Source organism: Petromyzon marinus, unplaced genomic scaffold, assembly GCF_048934315.1.
Source record: "Petromyzon marinus isolate PM22_M1 ecotype Great Lakes invasive population unplaced genomic scaffold, UKy_Petmar_22M1.pri1.0 PM_G_Scaffold_69, whole genome shotgun sequence".
NCBI classification, from domain to species: domain Eukaryota; kingdom Metazoa; phylum Chordata; class Hyperoartia; order Petromyzontiformes; family Petromyzontidae; genus Petromyzon; species Petromyzon marinus.
In genome coordinates, this window is record NW_027423023.1 from 492,331 (window position 1) to 515,487 (window position 23,157).

Below are 23,157 nucleotides of genomic sequence, written 5' to 3' on the forward strand. Positions count from 1 at the left end.
TCGGCCACTTGTGTTGTGGCCACTTGTGTTATGGCCGAAACGTCGTGAGAATATTATTGTGTTATACTGGTAGGAACGAAGTTGTAAACTGAGTGTACCAGCCTGCAATAGATTAATGTGTCCGTCCGTCCGTCCCCTTTCAATACTTTAACGAAGTGAAATCTCGTGCTGTTGGGTGTAAAATCAGCAATAGACAGCGCAGAGACTTGTCCTACCAGCCCACCCTGCAGGGACCTGTTATTTTTTTTTATCAATGTATTGTTTTATTCTCATTCTACGTGACTTTACCGAAAGAACCAAAGAAGAACACTCTAAGGCAGTCAATTTTTTTTATTATTTTATCAAGCGAGGGCCATCGAGCTACGTGGCTCTTTTTCAGAAGCGACCTGGCCGACAGACGATAGCCCAATGAAGTGGCTTATCGCGTGGAAATTTAACGCAGCCAAATACTTCTGAAACGCACGTTTCTGAATGCGGAGAGAGAACAAAAAACGGAGAAACATCCACGCGACCACGGGGAGAATATGCAAACTCCACGTGTGCAGCGGGCATCAGGGGTCAGGATAAAACTCACGACATCCCGTATACCAGGCGAGGTAGTTAACATCCCGCAACCAAAAAAACCAGGGCCGGCCCGCCAGATTCGAACCGTGAACCTCTGCTGCATCTCCTGCCGGGCCACGTCACCGCCGCCTCTTTGAAAAGTTTATTTCCGTTGCGCTGTCTGCGTCTCCGTCCTGCCAGGCGTGGCAGAAGGCGTGCGCCGGAGGCTCGGAGCGCTCCTTCTGCGAGCGAAGCTTCCTGAGCCGGGGCACCATGGAGATGATCGTCGGCAAGAGGACGCAGCTGTTGGGTCATCTGCGCGCGTCCGGTAGGGCGAGCGGCCGGGTCGGCTCGGAAAGTTTCGGAGGGCGTCCAGCCGGCGGCCGCTGTGATCCTGGGGTACCAGGTTTCGGCTTCCCGTCTGCGATGAAACTGGGTTCTCAAGTGTAGCGACTTCTTGGTCTGAGCCCGGCTACTAATGACTAGCGTAGAGATCCATAGACTCACATAGAGACCCATAGACTCACATTGAGACCCATAGACTCACATAGAGACCCATAGACTCACATAAAGACCCATAGACTCACATAGAGACTCAAATACTCACATAAAGACCCATAGACTCACATAGAGACTCAAATACTCACATAGAGCCCCATAGACTCACATAGAGACCCATAGACTCACATAGAGACTCAAATACTCACATAGAGACCCATAGACTCACATAGAGACCCATAGACTCACATAGAGACACATAGACTCACATAGAGACCCATAGTCTCACATAGAGACCCATAGACTAACAAAGAGACCCATAGACTCACATAGAGGCCCATAGACTCACATAGAGACCCATAGACTCACATAGAGACCCATAGACTCACATAGAGACCCATAGACTCACACAGAGACCCATAGACTCACATAGAGACCCATAGACTCACATAGGAACCCATAAACTCACACAGGGACCCATAGACTCACATTGAGACCCATAAACTCACACAGGGACCTATAGACTCACATAGAGACCCATAGACTCACATAGGGACCCATAGACTCACATAGAGACCCATAGACTCACATAGAGACCCATAGACTCACATAGGGACCCATAGATTCACATAGAGACCCATAGACTCACATTGAGACCCATAGACTCACATAGAGACCCATAGACTCACATAGAGACCCATAGACTCACATAGAGACCCATAGACTCACATTGAGACCCATAGACTCACATAGAGACCCATAGACTCACATAGAGACCCATAGACTCACATAGGGACCCATAGACTCACATAGAGACCCATAGACTCACATTCAAACCCATAGACTCACATAGAGACCCATAGACTCACATAGAGCCTCAAATACTCACATAGAGACCCATAGACTAACATAGAGACCCATAGACTCACATAGAGACCCATAGAATCACATAGGGACCCATAGACTCACATAGAGACCCATAGACTCACATAGAGACCCATAGACTCACATAGAGACCCATAGACTCACATAGAGACCCATAGACTCACATAGAGACCCATAGACTCACATAGAGACCCATGGACTCACATAGAGACCCATAGACTCACATTGAGACCCATAAACTCACACAGGGACCTATAGACTCACATAGAGACCCATAGACTCACATAGGGACCCATAGACTCACATTGAGACCCATAGACTCACATAGAGACCCATAGACTCACATAGAGACCCATAGACTCACATAGAGACCCATAGACTCACATAGAGACCCATAGACTCACATAGAGACCCATAGACTCACATAGAGACCCATAGACTCACATAGAGACCCATAGACTCACATAGAGACCCATAGACTCACATAGAGACCCATAGACTCACATAGGGACCCATAGACTCACATAGAGACCCATAGACTCACATTGAAACCCATAGACTCACATAGAGACCCATTGACTCACATAGAGACTCAAATACTCACATAGAGACCCATAAACTCACACAGGGACCTATAGACTCACATAGAGACCCATAGACTCACATAGGGACCCATAGACTCACATAGAGACCCATAGACTCACATAGAGACCCATAGACTCACATAGGGACCCATAGATTCACATAGAGACCCATAGACTCACATTGAGACCCATAGACTCACATAGAGACCCATAGACTCACATAGAGACCCATAGACTCACATAGAGACCCATAGACTCACATAGAGACCCATAGACTCACATAGAGACCCATAGACTCACATAGAGAAACATAGACTCACACAGGGACCCATAGACTCACATAGAGACCCATAGACTCACATTGAAACCCATAGACTCACATAGAGACCCATAGACTCACATAGAGACTCAAATACTCACATAGAGACCCATAGACTCACATAGAGACCCATAGACTCACACAGAGACCCATAGAATCACATAGGGACCCATAGACTCACATAGAGACCCATAGACTCACATAGAGACCCATAGACTCACATAGAGACCCATAGACTCACATAGAGACCCATAGACTCACATAGAGACCCATGGACTCACATAGAGACCCATAGACTCACATAGAGACCCATAGACTCACATAGAGACCCATAGACTCACATAGAGACCCATAGACTCACATAGAGACCCATAGACTCACATAGAGACCCATAGACTCACATAGAGACCCATAGACTCACATAGAGACACATAGACTCACATAGTGACCCATAGACTCACATAGAGACTAGAATGCTCACATAGAGACCCATAGACTCACATAGAGACCCATAGACTCACATAGAGACCCATAGATTCACATAGAGACCCATAAACTCACACAGGGACCCATAGACTCACATAGAGACCCATAGACTCACATAGGGACCCATAGACTCACATAGAGACCCATAGACTCACATAGAGACCCATAGACTCACATAGAGACCCATAGACTCACATAGAGACCCATAAACTCACATAGAGACCCATAGACTTACATAGAGACCCATAGACTTACATAGAGACCCATACACTCACATAGAGACCCATAGACTCACATTGAGACACATAGACTCACATAGAGACCCATAGACTCACATAGGGACCCATAGATTCACATAGAGACCCATAGACTCACATTGAGACCCATAGACTCACATAGAGACCCATAGACTCACATAGAGACCCATAGACTCACATTGAGACACATAGACTCACATAGTGACCCATAGACTCACATAGAGACTCAAATACTCACATAGAGACCCATAGACTCACATAGAGACCCATAGTCTCACATTGAGACCCATAGACTCACATAGAGACCCATGGACTCACATAGAGACCCATAGACTCACATAGAGACCCATAGACTCACATAGAGACCCATAGACTCACATAGAGACCCATAGACTCACATAGAGACCCATAGACTCACATAGAGACACATAGACTCACATAGTGACCCATAGACTCACATAGAGACTAAAATGCTCACATAGAGACCCATAGACTCACATAGAGACCCATAGACTCACAAAGAGACCCATAGACTCACATAGAGACCCATAGACTCACATAGAGACCCATAGACTCACATATAGAGACCCATAGACTCACATAGAGACCCATAAACTCACACAGGGACCCATAGACTCACATAGAGACCCATAGACTCACACAGGGACCCATAGACTCACATAGAGACCCATAGACTCACAAAGAGACCCATAGACTCACATAGAGACCCATAGACTCACATATAGAGACCCATAGAATCACATAGAGACCCATAAACTCACACAGGGACCCATAGACTTGCATAGAGACCCATAGACTCACATAAAGACCCATAGACTCACATAGGGACCCATAGACTCACATAGAGACACATAGACTCACATAGAGACCCATAGACTCAGATAGAGACCCATAGACTCACATAGAGACCCATAGACTCACATAGAGACCCATAGACTCACATTGAGACCCATAGACTCACATAGAGACCCATATACTCACATAGAGACCCATAGACTCACATAGAGACCCATAGACTCACATAGAGACTCAAATACTCACATAGAGACCCATAGACTCACATAGAGACCCATAGACTCACATAGAGACCCATAGACTCACATAGAGACCCATAGACTCACATAGAGACCCATAGACTCACATAGGGACCCATAGACTCACATAGAGACCCATAGACTCACATTGAAACCCATAGACTCACATAGAGACCCATAGACTCACATAGAGACTCAAATACTCACATAGAGACCCATAGACTCACATAGAGACCCATAGACTCACATAGAGACCCATAGACTCACATAGAGACCCATAGACTCACATAGAGACCCATAGACTCACATAGAGACCCATGGACTCACATAGAGACCCATAGACTCACATAGAGACCCATAGACTCACATAGAGACCCATAGACTCACATAGAGACCCATAGACTCACATAGAGACCCATAGACTCACATAGAGACCCATAGACTCACATAGAGACCCATAGACTCACATAGAGACCCATAGACTCACATAGAGACACATAGACTCACATAGTGACCCATAGACTCACATAGAGACTAAAATGCTCACATAGAGACCCATAGACTCACATAGAGACCCATAGACTCACATAGAGACCCATAGATTCACATAGAGACCCATAAACTCACACAGGGACCCATAGACTCACATAGAGACCCATAGACTCACATAGAGACCCATAGACTCACATAGAGACCCATAGACTCACATAGAGACCCATAGACTCACATAGAGACCCATAGACTCACATAGAGACCCATAAACTCACATAGAGACCCATAGACTTACATAGAGACCCATAGACTTACATAGAGACCCATACACTCACATAGAGACCCATAGACTCACATTGAGACACATAGACTCACATAGTGACCCATAGACTCACATAGAGACTCAAATACTCACATAGAGACCCATAGACTCACATAGAGACCCATAGTCTCACATTGAGACCCATAGACTCACATAGAGACCCATGGACTCACATAGAGACCCATAGACTCACATAGAGACCCATAGACTCACATAGAGACCCATAGACTCACATAGAGACCCATAGACTCACATAGAGACCCATAGACTCACATAGAGACCCATAGACTCACATAGAGACACATAGACTCACATAGTGACCCATAGACTCACATAGAGACTAAAATGCTCACATAGAGACCCATAGACTCACATAGAGACCCATAGACTCACAAAGAGACCCATAGACTCACATAGAGACCCATAGACTCACATAGAGACCCATAGACTCACATATAGAGACCCATAGACTCACATAGAGACCCATTAACTCACACAGGGACCCATAGACTCACATAGAGACCCATAGACTCACACAGGGACCCATAGACTCACATAGAGACCCATAGACTCACAAAGAGACCCATAGACTCACATAGAGACCCATAGACTCACATATAGAGACCCATAGAATCACATAGAGACCCATAAACTCACACAGGGACCCATAGACTTGCATAGAGACCCATAGACTCACATAAAGACCCATAGACTCACATAGGGACCCATAGACTCACATAGAGACACATAGACTCACATAGAGACCCATAGACTCAGATAGAGACCCATAGACTCACATAGAGACCCATAGACTCACATAGAGACCCATAGACTCACATTGAGACCCATAGACTCACATAGAGACCCATATACTCACATAGAGACCCATAGACTCACATAGAGACCCATAGACTCACATAGAGACTCAAATACTCACATAGAGACCCATAGACTCACATAGAGACCCATAGACTCACATAGAGACCCATAGACTCACATAGAGACCCATAGTCTCACATAGGGACCCATAGACTCACACAGAGACACATAGACTCACATAAAGACCCATAGACTCACATAGAGACTCAAATACTCGCATAGAGACCCATAGACTCACATAGAGACCCATAGACTCACATAGAGACCCATAGACTCACATAGAGACCCATAGACTCACATAGAGACACATAGACTCACATAGTGACCCATAGACTCACACAGAGACCCACAGACTCACACAGAGACCAATAGACTCACATAGAGACCCATAAATGTACGGAGACCCTGCAGACATTAGATTGAGATCCATAGTGTCACAGGGACTGAGTTGTAACAATGCCGGGTGCTCAAGTGTAAGGTAGCTGAAGGTCTCATCCCGGCTACTCATGACTCGCATCGAGACCCATAGATTTACAGAGACCCATAGACATTACAAAGAGATCCCTAGCCTCACAGACACTGAGTTATGATTAAACCGGCTTCTTAAGTGTAGCAAGTTTACGGTCTCGGCCAGGTCACCAAATGACCGCACACAAAATAAATCCTATTAAATTTGCTTCTGCACTTAATTTGGCTAAGATTCCAGCTCTGAGAATTTAACATTTTTCAGTTTGACCGTCATGCAACTGATATTAGTCTCATACAACAGAGCGACGTGTCAACTGGAGGTCACTTGAACGGGAGCTCTGTAGTAGCTCTACGATATCCGCCTCCGTTGGTCACTCTCCATCACGGATGGTTGAGAGACCTCTGAAAGGATGACGCATCTCACGTCACGATGCTTGTGGCACGATGGGAATGATATTGAGGATTGATTTAAGGGAAAAAAAAACTCGGAATATATATTGTGGTCCGTCTCTTCTTATTGTTGAGAATTCTGCACTAACTCTCCCGGCAGGTTGGCAGCCTTACACACACTGCAGTGTCAACACTTGTGCATCACAGCAAACAGGGTCTGGGTTCGATTTCTGATTTTGGCGACTTTCTGTGTGCAGTTTATTTGTTTGTACAGTTTCCTCTGGTTTCTCTGATTTCATCCCATAGTAAGCACTGGCGGAGCCAGTAAGGGGGGGGGGGGGGGGGGGGGGGTGGCACGTGCCCAGCCAATGATCCGATCGAAATCCCTAATTTCGATCGGATCATTGGGGTTTATTGGTAATAAATCGGCATTTTGCAACCCCCATATTATTACTACGTGCCAGGGACTCTATGAGATGATAGGTTAATAGTCTGAGTCCACAATTGGCAATAAGTAACGGCAAAGCGGTTATAAGCGACTCACAGAATTGTGCGCAGTTGCGTATATACAGGACACGACTTCGCTGAAGGCATCAACACCTTCAGCGAGCGCGATGCTGATCACAAAACGGGGTTCAAATTCACCCCTCGATCACCGCACACGCGTCGAATAAAGAGCAAGGGACAATTTTTAATTGCTGGAGGGGTTGCCCCCACCTTCCTGAAAAGCCTGGCTCTGCCATTGATAGTAAGTAAATAAATATTAGCATAAAATGTAACTGATATTGGTCAAACATCCCAATGCTGTAAAACAATTATCTATAAATTACTCAATTGGGATCACACACACGGAGCGGCAACATCATCGCACCTCTACCACAAAAACTAGGCAGGACCCTTCTGTGCCATGGTGGGAAAATGTTAACGACCTCGCTTGGTACACAGGAGGTCGTGGGTTCGATCCCGACCCTGACGCCTGCTGCTGCTGTATATTTGGAGTTTGCGTGTCTCTCTCTCCGTGGTCACGTGTATTTTTCTCCGGGTCCTCCCTCCACATTGAGAATCAATGTCACACGTGTCAGAATTTGTTTTCCCATTTTTTCTGGCAACAACAACAGGTGTTAAGATCATTGGTGAAGCCATGTTTCTCGCAAAAGTGCGGAGTTGGTCTGATAACTTTAATCTAAATTGTCTTATGGTTGATCATTGTTTTTTTACCCTTTTATCTGGCAACAAAACCGACACCTTTTTTTAAGACAAGGAGTCATGGTTGCGTTGACCACAATACCTGCAGTCAAAACGCAAACAAAAAACACACTCTGATAATATATGCATTAAATTTCGATTTAAAGCTTTCGTGACTGCAATGATTCATCTTCTTTGGTTCTTTCGGTAAAGTCACGTAGAATGAGAATAAAATAATAAATTGATAAAATAAAATAACACAATAATATTCTCACGACGTTTCGGCCACAACACAAGCGGCCTTCATCAGGTGAACGGACGAGACTGTCTGGTAGGACAGCGCTGGAGTGAAAGAGCCACGTTCAGATCACGACCTTTAAGCTGTGTGAGAGGAAACAAAGCGCCTTGACAAAGGAATTAGCATATAATTTAGCATTGAAAAGGCTGAGTGATTAGCTTGTGACTGGTCACAGAAATAGCTATGTTAAAAGTTAAAGCATACACATTCGCAGAGGCACCCCTTGACAAAGGAATTAGCATAGAATTTAGCATTGAAATAGCTAAGTTAAAGCATACATATCCGCAGAGGCACCCCTTGACAAAGGAATTAGCATAGAATTTAGCATTGAAATAGCTGAGTGATTAGCTTGTAACTGGTCACAGAAATAGCTACGTTAAAGTCAGAGCATACACATTCACCGAGGCACTTAGTACAAATCAAACAGGAGAATTTAGCATTGAAATAACTAGGCGAATTTAGCATTGAAATAACTGAGTGATTAGCTAGTGACTGGTCACAGAAATGACTATGTTGAAGTCAAGGCCTACACATCTGAGCTATTCACAGTACTATATAGTGAACCAATAAAAAACTAAAATATAAATTACCTTAATGTTATCAATAAACTCTATATTCTCCAATCAGCTAAGCTACCAACAATAAGTCGTTATATATCACAATGCTATATGGTGAAAAAGTGGGTGATTCTTACCCTCAACTTTAGCAACACGAATAGCTACGGGCCCCGTTCAGACGTACGAGTTCATCCATAGTCGGAACAGAGGAGGGGGAGAGAGACAGCTGCGAGGCGCTATTATACTCCATGTTGTAAACCATACCATTAACCGTGGTGTCAGAGGTATTAAGAGTCAATGCTGGCGAAAGAGCTGCGGTCTGAAGGTCATCGTAAAATAAATTAATTAAGAACAGAAATGATTTAAAACATCTTTCCAATGGTTACTAAGCCAGAATCCATCTTCTCGGTTGAATTTGTCTCTGTGCTTGTATATGTGAATGGCCTCATGAACGAATCTCTCATGGTAGCCGGTTGGTTTGCAAAGAACCTCCGTCTTGGAGAAGTCAATGTCATGTGAGCCCACTGAATTATAACAGTGATCTGCCACGGCAGAGGAGTTCGTCCTACCGTGTTTCAAGTCTGCTTTATGTTCGCGGATGCGGTCCGAGATATGTCGTTTGGTTTCTCCAATGTAGCTACTACCACAGAGGCACTTTAGTTTGTAAACGCCCGGGTACTGTATGTCTGGAACAGCATCTTTTACAGATGGAACTAAATCACGGATTTTATGTACTGTGTTGAATCGGACCTGGATCTTGTGTTTATTCAGGATTTTGGAGATCTTTTTAGTGACCCCTGCAATGTAGGGTTAGGTGATGGTTTTGAGTGGCTCCACAAGAGGATCCTTCTTCATGACTGGAGTAATGGCTTTGCGGATTGTGTAGTCGGAGTAACCATTAGCCCTGAGAGCCTGGTGTACGTGCTTGAGTTCACTGGTAATGTGTTCCTGGTCGGATATGCATTGGGCTCTATGGTACAGAGTCTTGATGAGAGAATTCTTCTGGGATGGATGGTGGTGGGAATCCGGTTTCTAGTAAGCATCTGTATGGGTAGCTTTCCTGTAGACAGAGTGGCTCATTGAACCATCATGTCTCCTTTTAATTAAGACATCCAAAAAAGGTAGCTTGCCATCTTTTTCGACCTCCATGGTAAATCTGATGGCTGGGTGTATGGAATTGATGTGGTCGAAGAATATATGCATTGTCCTAGAAACCGATTGGTCCACACCAATGTTTGCATTCTGACCACAAGCATTGTGGTTAATGCAGTGACATGATTAAAAAACCTCTTCTCATATTTTGGTACTGCCAAAGGATGTCCCATGAAATGGCACACGTTTAGAGTATTTTTGCTACTGCTTTAAATCTCCGCGTGATGATTAGCCACTGTTGCGCTATCATTTGTGTCCAGGTTGCCTCTGAAAAATAGCTACGTGGTTCAGTGGGGCCTCAACTGGTAAAATGTAAATTATTTTACAGTTACGTTTTAAAACACGGTTATCTTTCCTGTGTAAACCAGTGTCACTGACAGTCACACCACTAACAACAACAACAACAATAATAATAATAATCGTGCGCCAGGTTTCGTGCGGCCGAGAGGCGTGGGCGACATCCGCGACCTCAACACGAACTCGGAGAAGTGGCCGGCGGTGAAGGCGGCGCTGGTGGCGGGGCTCTACCCCAACGTGATCCACGTGGATCGCACCACTCAAACGCTCACCACGAGGCTGGAGCGTAAGGTGCACCTCCACCCTTCCTCCTGCGTGCCCGACCAGTGCGTCTTCAATAAGGTACCACCGTGCGTGCACGTGTCCGTATGTGCGCGTGTGTGTGCGTGTGCGTGCGTGCGTGTGTCTGTGATGATTGCTTGTGTTGCAGTCGAAACGTCGTGATAATTTTATTGTTTTACATTTTTATTATTTTATCGTTTCCCTTCTGTAGGAAAATGCATTAGAAAGATATTAACTCGTAATTAAAACTCAATATCTCATTTAATTGATTGTTCACGCTTACGGTGGCTTTCAGACCGCATCCATTATTTTCGTCTCCCCCCCTCCTCTTTTCCGAACATAGATGGACTCGTCCATCTGAATAACTGACAAATCGCTCTCCGTGGTGCTAACGTTAAAAACAAAACGCCACTTAATAAAATGTCTTGCTGTGGTTTTCACACCTGATGATGATTGCTTGTGTTGCAGTCGAAACGTCGTGAGAATTTTATTGTTTTACATTTTTATTATTTTATCGTTTCCCTTCTAACGCGGTGGTGATTTTACCGAAAGAACCAAGAATATGAATCGCTGCAGTTGCGAAAGCTTTAAATCAAAATGAAACTGAAACAGTCACCGTAAGCGGGGGGGGTATCATCATTCAGTCAAATGGCACGCAAAGTTGACGAGAGCCAATTGGAAGCATTGTTTGCAAGGGATGCTGCTTCACAAAGGTCAACAGGCGGGTGAGGCGGTATCGGAGTAACCGATGAGACGTCGCCGTTCGCGAACACACGACGTCTTAAACATCGGCCGTCTCTGCTTTCCCACACCCCCTGCCCGCTCTCACCTCCCCGTGTCTCCCTTATCGTGCGCGGTCCTCCCCCCTCGCAGCAGGAGGGCGTTCCACAGGGGGTGGCGGCGCTTCCCACCGACTGGCTCGTGTTTGGCGAGATGACGCGAGTGCACCGCCTGCCAATTGCTCGCTGCGTCACGGCCGTGAGCCCCGTGGCGGTGGCTCTGTTCGCCGGGGCCCCCCCTCGCCTCACCGCCTCCGCCGCCGCTACCAACGATTCCGGCCGCCAAATGCCACCACCATCGATAGACACCGCCACCGATCGCCACTGCCAACAACAGCCGCCGCCGCTCCACCTTCACCGTAAACACTTTGCACCGCCAGACTAAGGCAGATATACCCCGTGTAGACCTCAAGATAGCTTTGGGGCAAGTGTTGTTAGCAAGCGGCGATGAAGGCCGCCAGGGTGGGTGGCCAGCGCCACGTGAGGCCACCTTTCTGTCCCCAGTGGTGATGTTTGCACACTGCGCCTGGTGCTCCTTTGAGGCTGAGTCGACCTAGGGTCGACATAGGGGAGGCCCGGGAGCGGTTCAGATAATTGTCACCGGTGGCCGTGAGCCAGAATCGAACTCGGGTCGCCGGGTTTTGCAGTGCAGCCTGCTGACCGCTACACTGCCGCTCCTCGCTAATACCACCTAAGACAAATTTCTCCTGTGTTCTACAGAAACTTTTTAATAGTAGGGTTTTTCCCCTTTTTTTCTGGCAAAAAAAACTGAAACCTTTTAACAAGGATTCATGTTACTGCATTAACCGCAATACCTGCAGTCGAAATGCAAACAAAAAAACTACTATGATAATATGATGCATTGTCCTTGAAACTGATTGGTCCACACCAAGGGACGGCTTTCTTTTGAGCCTCGACCCAATTGGTGCTCGACCAGATGACACCACAAGGCGTTCAGCTCAAAGACAATGCCACTATCAAATTAATGAGGGCTCGGGGTGAGCATCTACATCATTAGACCTCCTTTGTCAGTACCAAAATATTATAATAGGGTTTTTACCCTGTTTTCTGGCAGCAAAACTGAAACCTTTTTTGACAGAAAAAAGGGGAAAAACCCTATTATTACATTTTGGTACTGGCAAAGGAGGTATAGTGATGTAGAAACAATTTTAATCAACATTTTTTTTACGTTACTTTACCGAAAGAACCAAGAATATGAATCTCTGCGAGTCACGAAAGTTTCAAGTCAAAAATTCTAAGAGAAACTGTTGTGGAGAGTGCTCTCAGCGATCGTCGATTGTGGTTGACGTGGCTCAAGAAGGGGAGGTGTGGGCACCACCGCACCCCGATGATGTTTGCACGCGGCACAAGGCGCTCATTTCAGGCTGAGTCGACCCAACGGGAGTCCGGGGGATTGGTTCAGAATATTCATCACCGATGTTTAGCGGCCAAATACTCGACACAAATCTTTGTGACAGGGCTATCCTGTTTGATGTTGTTACAGACGAGGGTCAAGTTGTTTTGAAATGTTACCAGCCAGAAAGAACCCCTACGTGGTGACTTTACCGAAAGAACCAAGAATATGAATCCCTGCAGTCATGAAAGCTTTAAATCAAAAATTTGTTTTCGCTGCTGTAAATGTCCACATGTCAAGCCACTGTTGAGCTATCATTTGCCGCAGGTTGCATCTGAAAAAGAGCTACACAGCTCAGTGGGCCTTATACCGGCTAAAATAAAAGTAGTGTATAGGTATGTTGAACTTATTTCACACTGTACCTAGCGTAGCCAACCGTGCTTAATCGGAGGTGCGGAGGAACAACAATAAACTAAAACACAAAAAGCAGTTCTAAAGAAATGAGTTTTAAATTTATAGTGTTTACATCGATGATGCCGATGAATTTGGCTCGTGTGCAGGTCACGGCTCGGTGTTTATGAGCCGGTGGTCTCGGGCCGGTGGTCACGGCTCATTGGTCACGGGCCAGTGGTCACGGCTGCTACGGTGACCGCGTCTTGCGTGAACTTGCGCGTGTGCGTGTGCAGTGGAGGGGATTCTACCCGATAGCGGCGACAACGAGATTGAGGAGGAGGTGAACACGGCCGTTCTGCATCTAGACGAGTGGATCAACTTCAAGTTGGACCCCGAGGTGAGTGACGCCGCCACCATCGTCGTCGTCGTCGTCATCAGCCATGGTCGTATCCACTGCTGGATGGTGAATGTGTAGAGTTGGCTTTTGTCACTGCTGGATGAAAGCCTCCCCATGCCGCCACCGCCGCCGCCGCCGCCACCACCTCTCTCAATCGTGCAGTGCAACAAGAACAACAACAACAAGAACAACAACAACAACCCGTTCCGCAGCTGGACGCAAACTCTCATCGCTCCGTCTGCACGGTGGACGTGCTCTCGGACACGTCCGCGTCCCTTGGCTCCTGCTCCGTTATCATTCCTGACCGTTCATCTTCGCTTCTTGACCGTGGCAACGCTCCTGCCCCAAGCCCTCCCTCTGCTTTCTGAACAGTTTAGTATGATGTCATGAACCTCACAATAATGGTTTTTGTTTGGGGTCAGATTGTGTTCAATGTCAATCCGCCGTTAACCCACCACCACCACCCGACAGCCAATTTTAGTGAGGTTTGTCACGTCGAACAATACGTGCAAATTAGTTACGACTTCAGCCCACCGGTGTGTCGGAGAGTGAATCCACAACATTCACAATTTGACTACTGTGACGACATTTTGCCAGAAAGTGGCCCAAAGGTGTAACTGATTGGCACGTTTACGTGACACGTGACACATCTTCCTAATTTGCCTCGTCGGGTGGTGCTGGGTTAACGACACATTTATATTTACGCGATCTAACCCATAAAAAAAACCTTTTATCTGTAATATTGGTCGCGAAAGCACGATTACTACTACTGCTGCTGCTGCTGCGTGTGAAACTGTCATTAACCTTTTGATTTAAAGCTTTCGTGACTGCAGTAATTCATATTCTTAGCTCTTTCGGTAAAGTCACGTTGAAGGGAAACAATAAAATAATAAAATAAATATAAGACAATAAAAATTATCACGACGTTTCGACCATAACACAAACGGTCGTCATCAGGTGTGTTGGTCTGCATTAATTAATTGATTTTTAAATGGTGTATTTATTTATAAAAACACGTCAGCACCACGCGCAGCGATTCGGCAGTTTATTTAGAAGGACTAGTCCATCTATGTTCAAGGGGGGTACCTCAGTGTTTAGTCCTTGATGAACCAAGTCTTCAATGATTGCGATTACCTGACACCATCGCAATCATTGAAGACTTGGTTCATCAAGGACTAAACACTGAGGTACCCCCCCTGAACATAGATGGACTAGTCCTTCTAAATAAACTGCCAAATCGCTGCGCGTGGCGCTGACGTGTTTTTATAAATAAACAAATACACCGTTTAAAAATAAATAAATTAATGCGAACCGACACACCTGATGACGACCGTTTGTGTTATGGTCGAAACGTCGTGATAATTTTTATTGTCTTATATTTATTTTATTGTTTCCCTTCAACGTGGTGACTTTACCGAAAGAGCTAAGAATATGTCATTAGCCCGTGCGTGTTTTCTCGTGCACGTGTGCGTCGCTCTGTCTCACGGTGCACATTCCCAGCACGAGTGAGGCTGTGAACACGCAAAATACCCGACAAGAAGCCAACAGTCGGATGAGGCTGTCGCGTTGTTCTTAAGAGCCGGCTGCGTGGAGCGCTTCGCCGAGACGGCTGAGAATCCTGGGTTTCACGACCCGATTTTTTTGACCGCCTGCGATTACACCGCGGTGCGCACAGCTGTGGCGACTTGATGGTTTCGACCCCGGCTACCGATGGCCGTACAAACACACCCCATCACATTTACCCTGGTGCGCGTTTTGTTTGTATGTAATTACATCCCGGCTTAATTACAACCGACCTCTGTTGCTAGTCTATGGGTCTCCGTGTGAAGGTGCGTGTGTCTCTGTGGGGCCCCACGGTTACGAGATGTTAACTACGTCGCCTGGTATGAAGGGAGCGCGTGGGTTCAATCCCGACCCTGACGCCTGCTCTATGTTTGCAGTTTGCGTGTTTCCCCCCTTGGTCGTGTGGATTTTTCCCTGGGATCTCCGGTTTTTCCCTCCGCGTTTAGAATGAGCACGCATGCCGAGTATTTGGCCGCTATTAGTGTCCACGTGATAAGCCGCTTTGTTGAGATATTATTTGTGGCCAGGTTCTGAAAAATATCTCTCTAGCTCAGTGGGCCTTACCCGGTGAAATAGAAAGTTTAGTTTTAGTTTGCAGAAGAGTGGACGAGGCTTTCCTGGGGAAACAAGGATCTACGTATCACTACAAATGTAAATTTTTATTTAAAGCTTTTGTGACTGCAGGGATTCATATTCTTGGTTCTTTCGGTAAAGTCACCATGTAGAAGGCAACCAATAAAATAATAAAAATATAAAACAAAATTCTCACGACGTTTCGACTGCAACACAAGCAATCATCATCAGGTGTGAAAACCACAGCAAGAAATTAAAAAAAAAAATTATTGCTGTGGTTTTCACACATGATGATGATTGCTTCTGTTGCAGTTGAAACGTCGTGAGAATTTTATTGCTTCATTTTTTTATTATTTTATTGTTTCCCTTCTATGTGACTTTACCGAAAGAACCAAGAATATAATACAAATGTACTTATAGTAATTTACTTGTTTATCCAGGAGCTGTAGGACTCTTTTTCGGGAGGGTCCTGTAATTGAGTTTTTATTTCAAGATATTTTTTTAGCAAATCGGCGATGAGTCGTGTTTATTATTCACGTGTGAGAGGAAACGGGAGCACCCGAAGAAAACCCACGCCTTGCGCGAGGGGGCAACGCTCTATCCCCGCACAGATGGAAACAGATGGAGATCAGTCCACTTTGCTCTACTGCCTTGTGGCGTACCAGGGGTACGGCTCCCCCTCGACTCTTGCGGCCGGGGAGTTTTAGAACATTGGCGCCGCAATCAACTTCTTTCTTTAAAACTGCTTTTTGTTTTGAGTTTTTTCCCTTTCCTTCACCCTTCACCTCCAATTAGCAAGGTTGGCTACGTACAGTGCGAAAGAAGTTCAACATGCACACATAAAGGGACTCCTCTGCTTACGAATGTTCGACTTACGAACAAACCCGGTCCGTATGTCCAGTTGCCTATTCGGACCGAGAGTCGCGAGCTCAACTGCTGTGCAATAGACGGCGGTGGTGGCTTCTGCATCTGTAGAACGCGAAGAGCCCAGTGGCACCCACATCTGACGGGAGGTTACACAACTTTTAAAGCCATTCCCGGTGCTCGGCGCGCAGTGCCGTACGACGCCGTTAGGAATCGACAGGGGTACAGTTGGCACTTACGGACAAATCGACTTTTACGAACAGACCCCCGGAGCCTATAACTCGTCCCTTAAGTAGAGGAGTCACCGCCCACAACCCTCGCCGCTGCTGCCTCGAAAACGCCGGGCGATTGATCCTCGTTCACGCCCTCCGCTCCGCTCCCCTCCCCCCCCGCCAGGCGGCGAACCTGCTGCTGCGGCTGCGGCAGAAGTGGCGCGCGCTGTTCGCGCGCCGCATGCGGGAGCCGTCGCGCGCCCCGTCGCAGGCGGACGAGGCGACGGTGAGCGCCGTCGTCGCGGCGCTGGCCCGCGAGGACGAGGCCCTCGGCCTGCGGCGGCCCGCCGGCATCGGCCGGCGGCCGACGATGCCGATCGCTCCCGCGGCGAGGTTTTCGCCCCCGGCGGCGGCCGCGGCGGCGGCTTCGTGGATGGCCGATCGTTGCCGGATGAGTGGCGGTGGTGGTGGTGGTGGTGGAGCCGGTGGTGGTGGAGCCGGTGGTGGTGGTGGAGGTGGGGCCGAGACAAACCGAGGAGTTGCTTGTGACCAAGATGTGAGGCCATGATCGTTTTCACGTTATTTATCGGGCAGGGAGGTCGGTGGCAGTTGTGTAGATAGCAACGATCTGTGGGTCTCTGTGTGAATGTAGAGGTCTGTAGGTCTCTAGGTGAGTGTAAATAGACCTCTATATACATCATTGGCTTAGATCGTCAATTCGCTATACTTGCAACGTGGATGTGAGAGGTCGTGTCACGTCCGTGGCTTGACAGGAGAAATAAAAACACGATTACATATCACTCTGAAACCAGTTCAACACGTAGTCAGTAGGCGTCCGCAACCATTATTATCCGTAATGATGATTTTAAGGTTAAATCGCATCAATATAAATGTGCCGTTAAATCCGCCACCACCCGACACAGCCAATTAGTAGGGTTATTCATGTAAACAAAGCGTGCCAATTCGTTACTGGTACTGCACGCCGGTGGTGTGTTGGAGAGTAAACCCACTACAACATTTACAATCCGTTACTGGTACTGCACTCCGGTGGTGTGTTGGAGAGTAAACCCACTACAACATTTACAATTCGTTACTGGTACATCACACCGGTGGTGTGTTGGAGAGTAAACCCACAACAACATTTACAATTCGTTATTGGTACTGCACACGGGTGGTGTGTTGGAGAGTAAACCCACTACAACATTTACAATTCGTTACTGGTACATCACACCGGTGGTGTGTTGGAGAGTAAACCCACTACAACATTTACAATTCGTTATTGGTACTGCACACCGGTGGTGTGTTGGAGAGTAAACCCACTACAACATTTACAATTCGTTATTGGTACTGCACACCGGTGGTGTGTTGGAGAGTAAACCCACTACAACATGTACAATTCGTTACTGGTACTGCACACCGGTGGTGTGTTGGAGAGTAAACCCACTACAACATTTACAATTCGTTACTAGTACTGCACACCGGTGGTGTGTTGGAGAGTAAACCCACTACAACATTTACAATTCGTTACTGGTACATCACACCGGTGGTGTGTTGGAGAGTAAACCCACTACAACATTTACAATTCATTACTGGTACTGCACACCGGTGGTGTGTTGGAGAGTAAACCCACTACAACATTTACAATTCGTTACTGGTACTGCACACCGGTGGTGTGTTGGAGAGTAAACCCACTACAACATTTACAATTCGTTACTGGTACATCACACCGGTGGTGTGTTGGAGAGTAAACCCACTACATTTACAATTCGTTACTGGTACTGCACACCGGTGGTGTGTTGGAGAGTAAACCCACTACAACATTTACAATTCGTTACTGGTACTGCACTCCGGTGGTGTGTTGGAGAGTAAACCCACTACAACATTTACAATCCGTTACTGGTACATCACACCACGGGTGGTGTGTTGGAGAGTAAACCCACTACAACATTTACAATTCGTTACTAGTACTGCACTATGGTGGTGTGTTGGAGAGTAAACCCACTACAACATTTACAATTCGTTATTGATACAGCACACCGGTGGTGTGTTGGAGAGTAAACCCACTACAACATTTACAATTCATTACTGGTACTGCACACCGGTGGTGTGTTGGAGAGTAAACCCACTACAACATTTACAATTCGTTACTGGTACTGCATACGGGTGGTGTGTTGGAGAGTAAACCCACTACAACATTTACAATTCGTTACTGGTACATCACACCGGTGGTGGTGTGTTGGAGAGTGAACCCACTACAACATTTACAATTCGTTACTGGTACTGCACACCGGTGGTGTGTTGGAGAGTAAACCCACTACAACATTTACAATTCGTTACTGGTACTGCACTCCGGTGGTGTGTTGGAGAGTAAACCCACTACAACATTTACAATTCGTTACTGGTACATCACACCGGTGGTGGTGTGCAGTTCGGGGCTTTGTGTGTGTAAGTTTGTCCGTGCGCGGAGATGAGCCGCGTCAGCTCCTCGCACTGCAAACCCTCTCTTGAGTCCTCTGCCCAGCGGTGGGAAATCACGGCCGCCTTATATCTTGTCGGATCCATCAACTTTCTTCCTCCCTGCCTGGTGCCTTCCAATTCTTCATGCAGCAGACTTCTCTCAGTGCCTCTTTCCCCAACATCCCCCAAACCCTTCGAGAATTTTGAAAAACTTTAAAATTTTATTTCGAACTGTTTGTCGTGTTTAGTTTGCTTGTCCTTCACCCGCACTTACGATTTGCGTGGTTTGGCTGCGAACGGTTGCGAAATAAATTTTGATTTAAAGCTTTCGTGACTGCGGGGATACATATTCTTGGTTCTTTCGGTAAAGTCACCACCACGTAGAAGGGAAACAATAAAATAATACAAATATAGAACAATACAATTCTCACGACGTTTCGACTGCAACACAAGCATGATGATGATTGATGATGATTGATGATGATTGCTTGTGTTGCGGTGCGAAAGAAGCTCAGCGTGCACACAGCTTCCTTTCGTCCAGCTGTCACCTCTGAGAATGTGCCCAATGCACGTGCGTAGCCCTTCCTGGATCGTCGGCGTCACACACACACACACAAAGCGTCGCCTGTTTCATCGCACAGCGCATCGTGACACAGCGTCGTCATGTGCAGCAGCATCAACAGCAACCCTTCTAGAACTTCCTATCACGTGGTTTGTGTCCATACCACGTGTTTAGCCCCTCTTCTGTATTGTCGTCGTCACACGCACGGCATCACGGCACGCGGCAACATCACCAGATCGCGTAAACTATAAATGCGTGTTGTTACACCCACCACCACCACCCGACACAGCCAATTAGTAAGGTTTGTGACGTAAACAGAACGTAGATTTAAAGCTTTCGTGACTGCTAGGATCCATACTCTTTGGTTCTATTGGGTAAAGTCACCACGTAGGTATAAAAAATAAAATAACAAAAATCATGACGAGGCTGTCCTCCAGACAGTCTCGTCCCTTCACCTGATGAAGGCCGCTTGTGTTGTGGCCGAAACGTCGTGACTTTTGTTATTTTATTTTTTACCTACTACGTGACTTTACCCAATAGAACCAAAGAGTATGTAAACAGAACGTGCCAATTCGTCACCAGTACAGTCTCACACCGGGCGCTGTGTGCCGGAGAGCAAAGGCCACGACATTTACAATCCACACCGCGACGTCGTTTCGCCGGCAATTGCAACCGGCGTCATCGGGCGACGGCCAGATTCGCGGAGGAAACTTTTCCCAAAGGACTTCCTCCACGCAGCGCCGCACCGCTGAGAACGTGCCCCAATCCACGTCCTCCTCGCCCTCGCCCAGATCGGCTGCTGCTGCTGGCTGGCTGCTACGCCCCACGAACGAACCCCTTCGGCCGACGCGAACCCCCTCGCGGTGTGCCGTTCACTCGTTTGCCTGCCCGTCCGCTCTCGCCGGTTTCGCCGCCCGCCGGCTGAAGCCTCCGTCTCTCCGCGAGCGAGCGCCGCTTCGTCGCGAAGAGCAGCAACGTGCGCAGCCTGGAGCTGTCGCAGCAGAGGGCCGTCTGGCCGACGAAACTGAACGGGAGCGTTTTCCCGTTCGTGCGCCGTCGTCCACCTCGTCTTCTCCGTGCGGGGCTCCGGACGCTTCCAGGTTTGGCAGGGGTGGTGGTGGTGGTGGTGATGGTGGTGATGGTGGTGGTGGTGATGATAGTGGTGATGGTGGTGGTGATGGTGGTGATGGTGGTGGTGATGGTGGTGGTGATGGTGGTGATGGTAGTGGTGATGGTGGTAGTGATGGAGGTGGTGGTGGTGGTGATGGTGGTGGTGATGGTGGTGGTGATGGTGGTGATGGTAGTGGTGATGGTGGTAGTGATGGAGGTGATGGTGGTGGTGGTGGTGATGATAGTGGTGATTGTGGTGGTGATGGTTGAAGTGGTGATGGTGGTGATGGTGGTAGTGGTGATGGTGGTGGTGATGGTGGTGGTGATGGAGGTGATGGTGGTGGTGATGGTGGTGGTGATGGAGGTGGTTGGAGGGGCGGCGGAGGTGGATCGTAACGACCCGGACCAAACTGGACATATCTGTCAAACGGATCTTCGTAGATCTCATCGGAATCCTCCCGCAATTTAAATAAAGATTCTGGATTGTGAATTGTTCGGTACGTTTGGTGTTGTTGGCGCTGTTGTCACAGTGCAGGGCCATCACGAACGAAGGCAACATGTTAACTACCTCGCCTGCTACGCGGGAGGTCGTGGGTTCGATCCCGACCCTGACGCCTGCTGCTGTTTATTTGGAGTCTGTGTCTCTCTCATCATCATGGTGGCTAGGAGATGTCAACTTCCTCGCCTGGTCTACAGGAGGTCGTGGGTTCGATCCCGACCCTGACGCCTGCTGCTGCTGCTGTATATTTGGAGTCTGTGTCTCTCTCATCATCATGGTGGCTAGGAGATGTCAACTTCCTCGCCTGGTCTACAGGAGGTCGTGGGTTCGATCCCGACCTTGACGCCTGCTGCTGCTGTATATTTGGAGTTTTCGTGTCTCTCATCATCATGGTGGCTAGGAGATGTTAACTACCTTGCCTGCTACGCGGGAGGTCGTGGGTTCGATCCCGACCGTGACGCCTGCTGCTGCTGCTGCTGTATATTTGGAGTTTGCGTGTCTCTTCTATCTCTTCCCGCGATCGTGCGGATTACTCTCCCGGGTCCTCCGGTTTTTCCCTTCCACATTTAGAAAAAGCTTAGAGCATTTGGCTGCCGCAAATTCCCACACGACGAGTCGTTTCGTTGAGCGGCGCTAACTCGTTGGCCGGGTCGCTTTCTGAAAAAGCGCCGTGTGGCTCAGCGGGCCTCTAAACCTGGTAAGTAAAAAATAAAAAAATCCGTTAAAAACCACAAAAAACACGACGCGCCGTAGGGCCGACGCACGACGAGCCGAGCGGCCCCGGGTTGGGGCGTGGCGGCGGCCGTGTTGCCAGGGCTACACACGGACGGTGTCGGAGATCGGCAAGGAGCGGTGTCGGAGACCGGGGGCTCCCCCGCGCTGGGCGGAGCCGTTTCGGGTGCTGCGGCTGTACCTGGGGCAGAATCCCCTTCCGGCAGGTGCAGCACCCTGCTCAACCCGTAGTGTAACAACAACAACAAGAGGGTACAGGTGAGCCGTGACGGGCAGGTGAGCGCCCGTCCCCCCCCCTTCCCCCCATGTAGTTCGAGAAGCTTTCCACGGCTGTACCGGAGGAATTTAAACCGGCTCAGACCTCCTGTAAATTACGTGACGTGTGTGGTCCCTCCCCCACCCCCGCCCCCTCTCTCTGAAGCCATTCCACAACACACAGAGCTCTTTGCAGCGCACGTCTGGCTCATTCGTTCTCTGTCTTCCCTCCACTCTCATCATCGTCATCACCCTCTCGTCATTCCTTCTCCCCCTCCTCCTCTCTCCCTGCCTTTCTCCCTCATCTCTTCCCGCTGTCCGTCTTGAGCCATGCCCCTCCTCTTGGCGAACCTCCGTCCTGACATCGCTTCCCTTTTCGCGCACCGCTTGATCCTTGACCGTACACACCCCGCACATGCTATCCTTGACTCTGCATCCTTTCCCGGTAGTGTGCCCTG

At 47.8% G+C, this 23,157-nt stretch overlaps 1 protein-coding gene across 1 annotated transcript in view; it reads left to right on the forward strand.

Annotated features, from left to right (window-relative positions):
• Window positions 1–19,870, forward strand: part of LOC116937278 (3'-5' RNA helicase YTHDC2-like) — a 36,719-nt gene extending 16,849 nt beyond the window's left edge. The window contains exons 10-14 of the mRNA XM_076062623.1: window positions 745–871; window positions 10,801–11,009; window positions 11,823–12,087; window positions 13,769–13,872; window positions 17,269–19,870. Coding sequence (XP_075918738.1) covers window positions 745–871; window positions 10,801–11,009; window positions 11,823–12,087; window positions 13,769–13,872; window positions 17,269–17,652 — 1,089 coding nt within the window. The 3' untranslated portion in view covers window positions 17,653–19,870. The remainder of the gene's footprint in view (window positions 1–744; window positions 872–10,800; window positions 11,010–11,822; window positions 12,088–13,768; window positions 13,873–17,268) is intronic.
• Window positions 19,871–23,157: the final 3,287 nt, after the last annotated feature.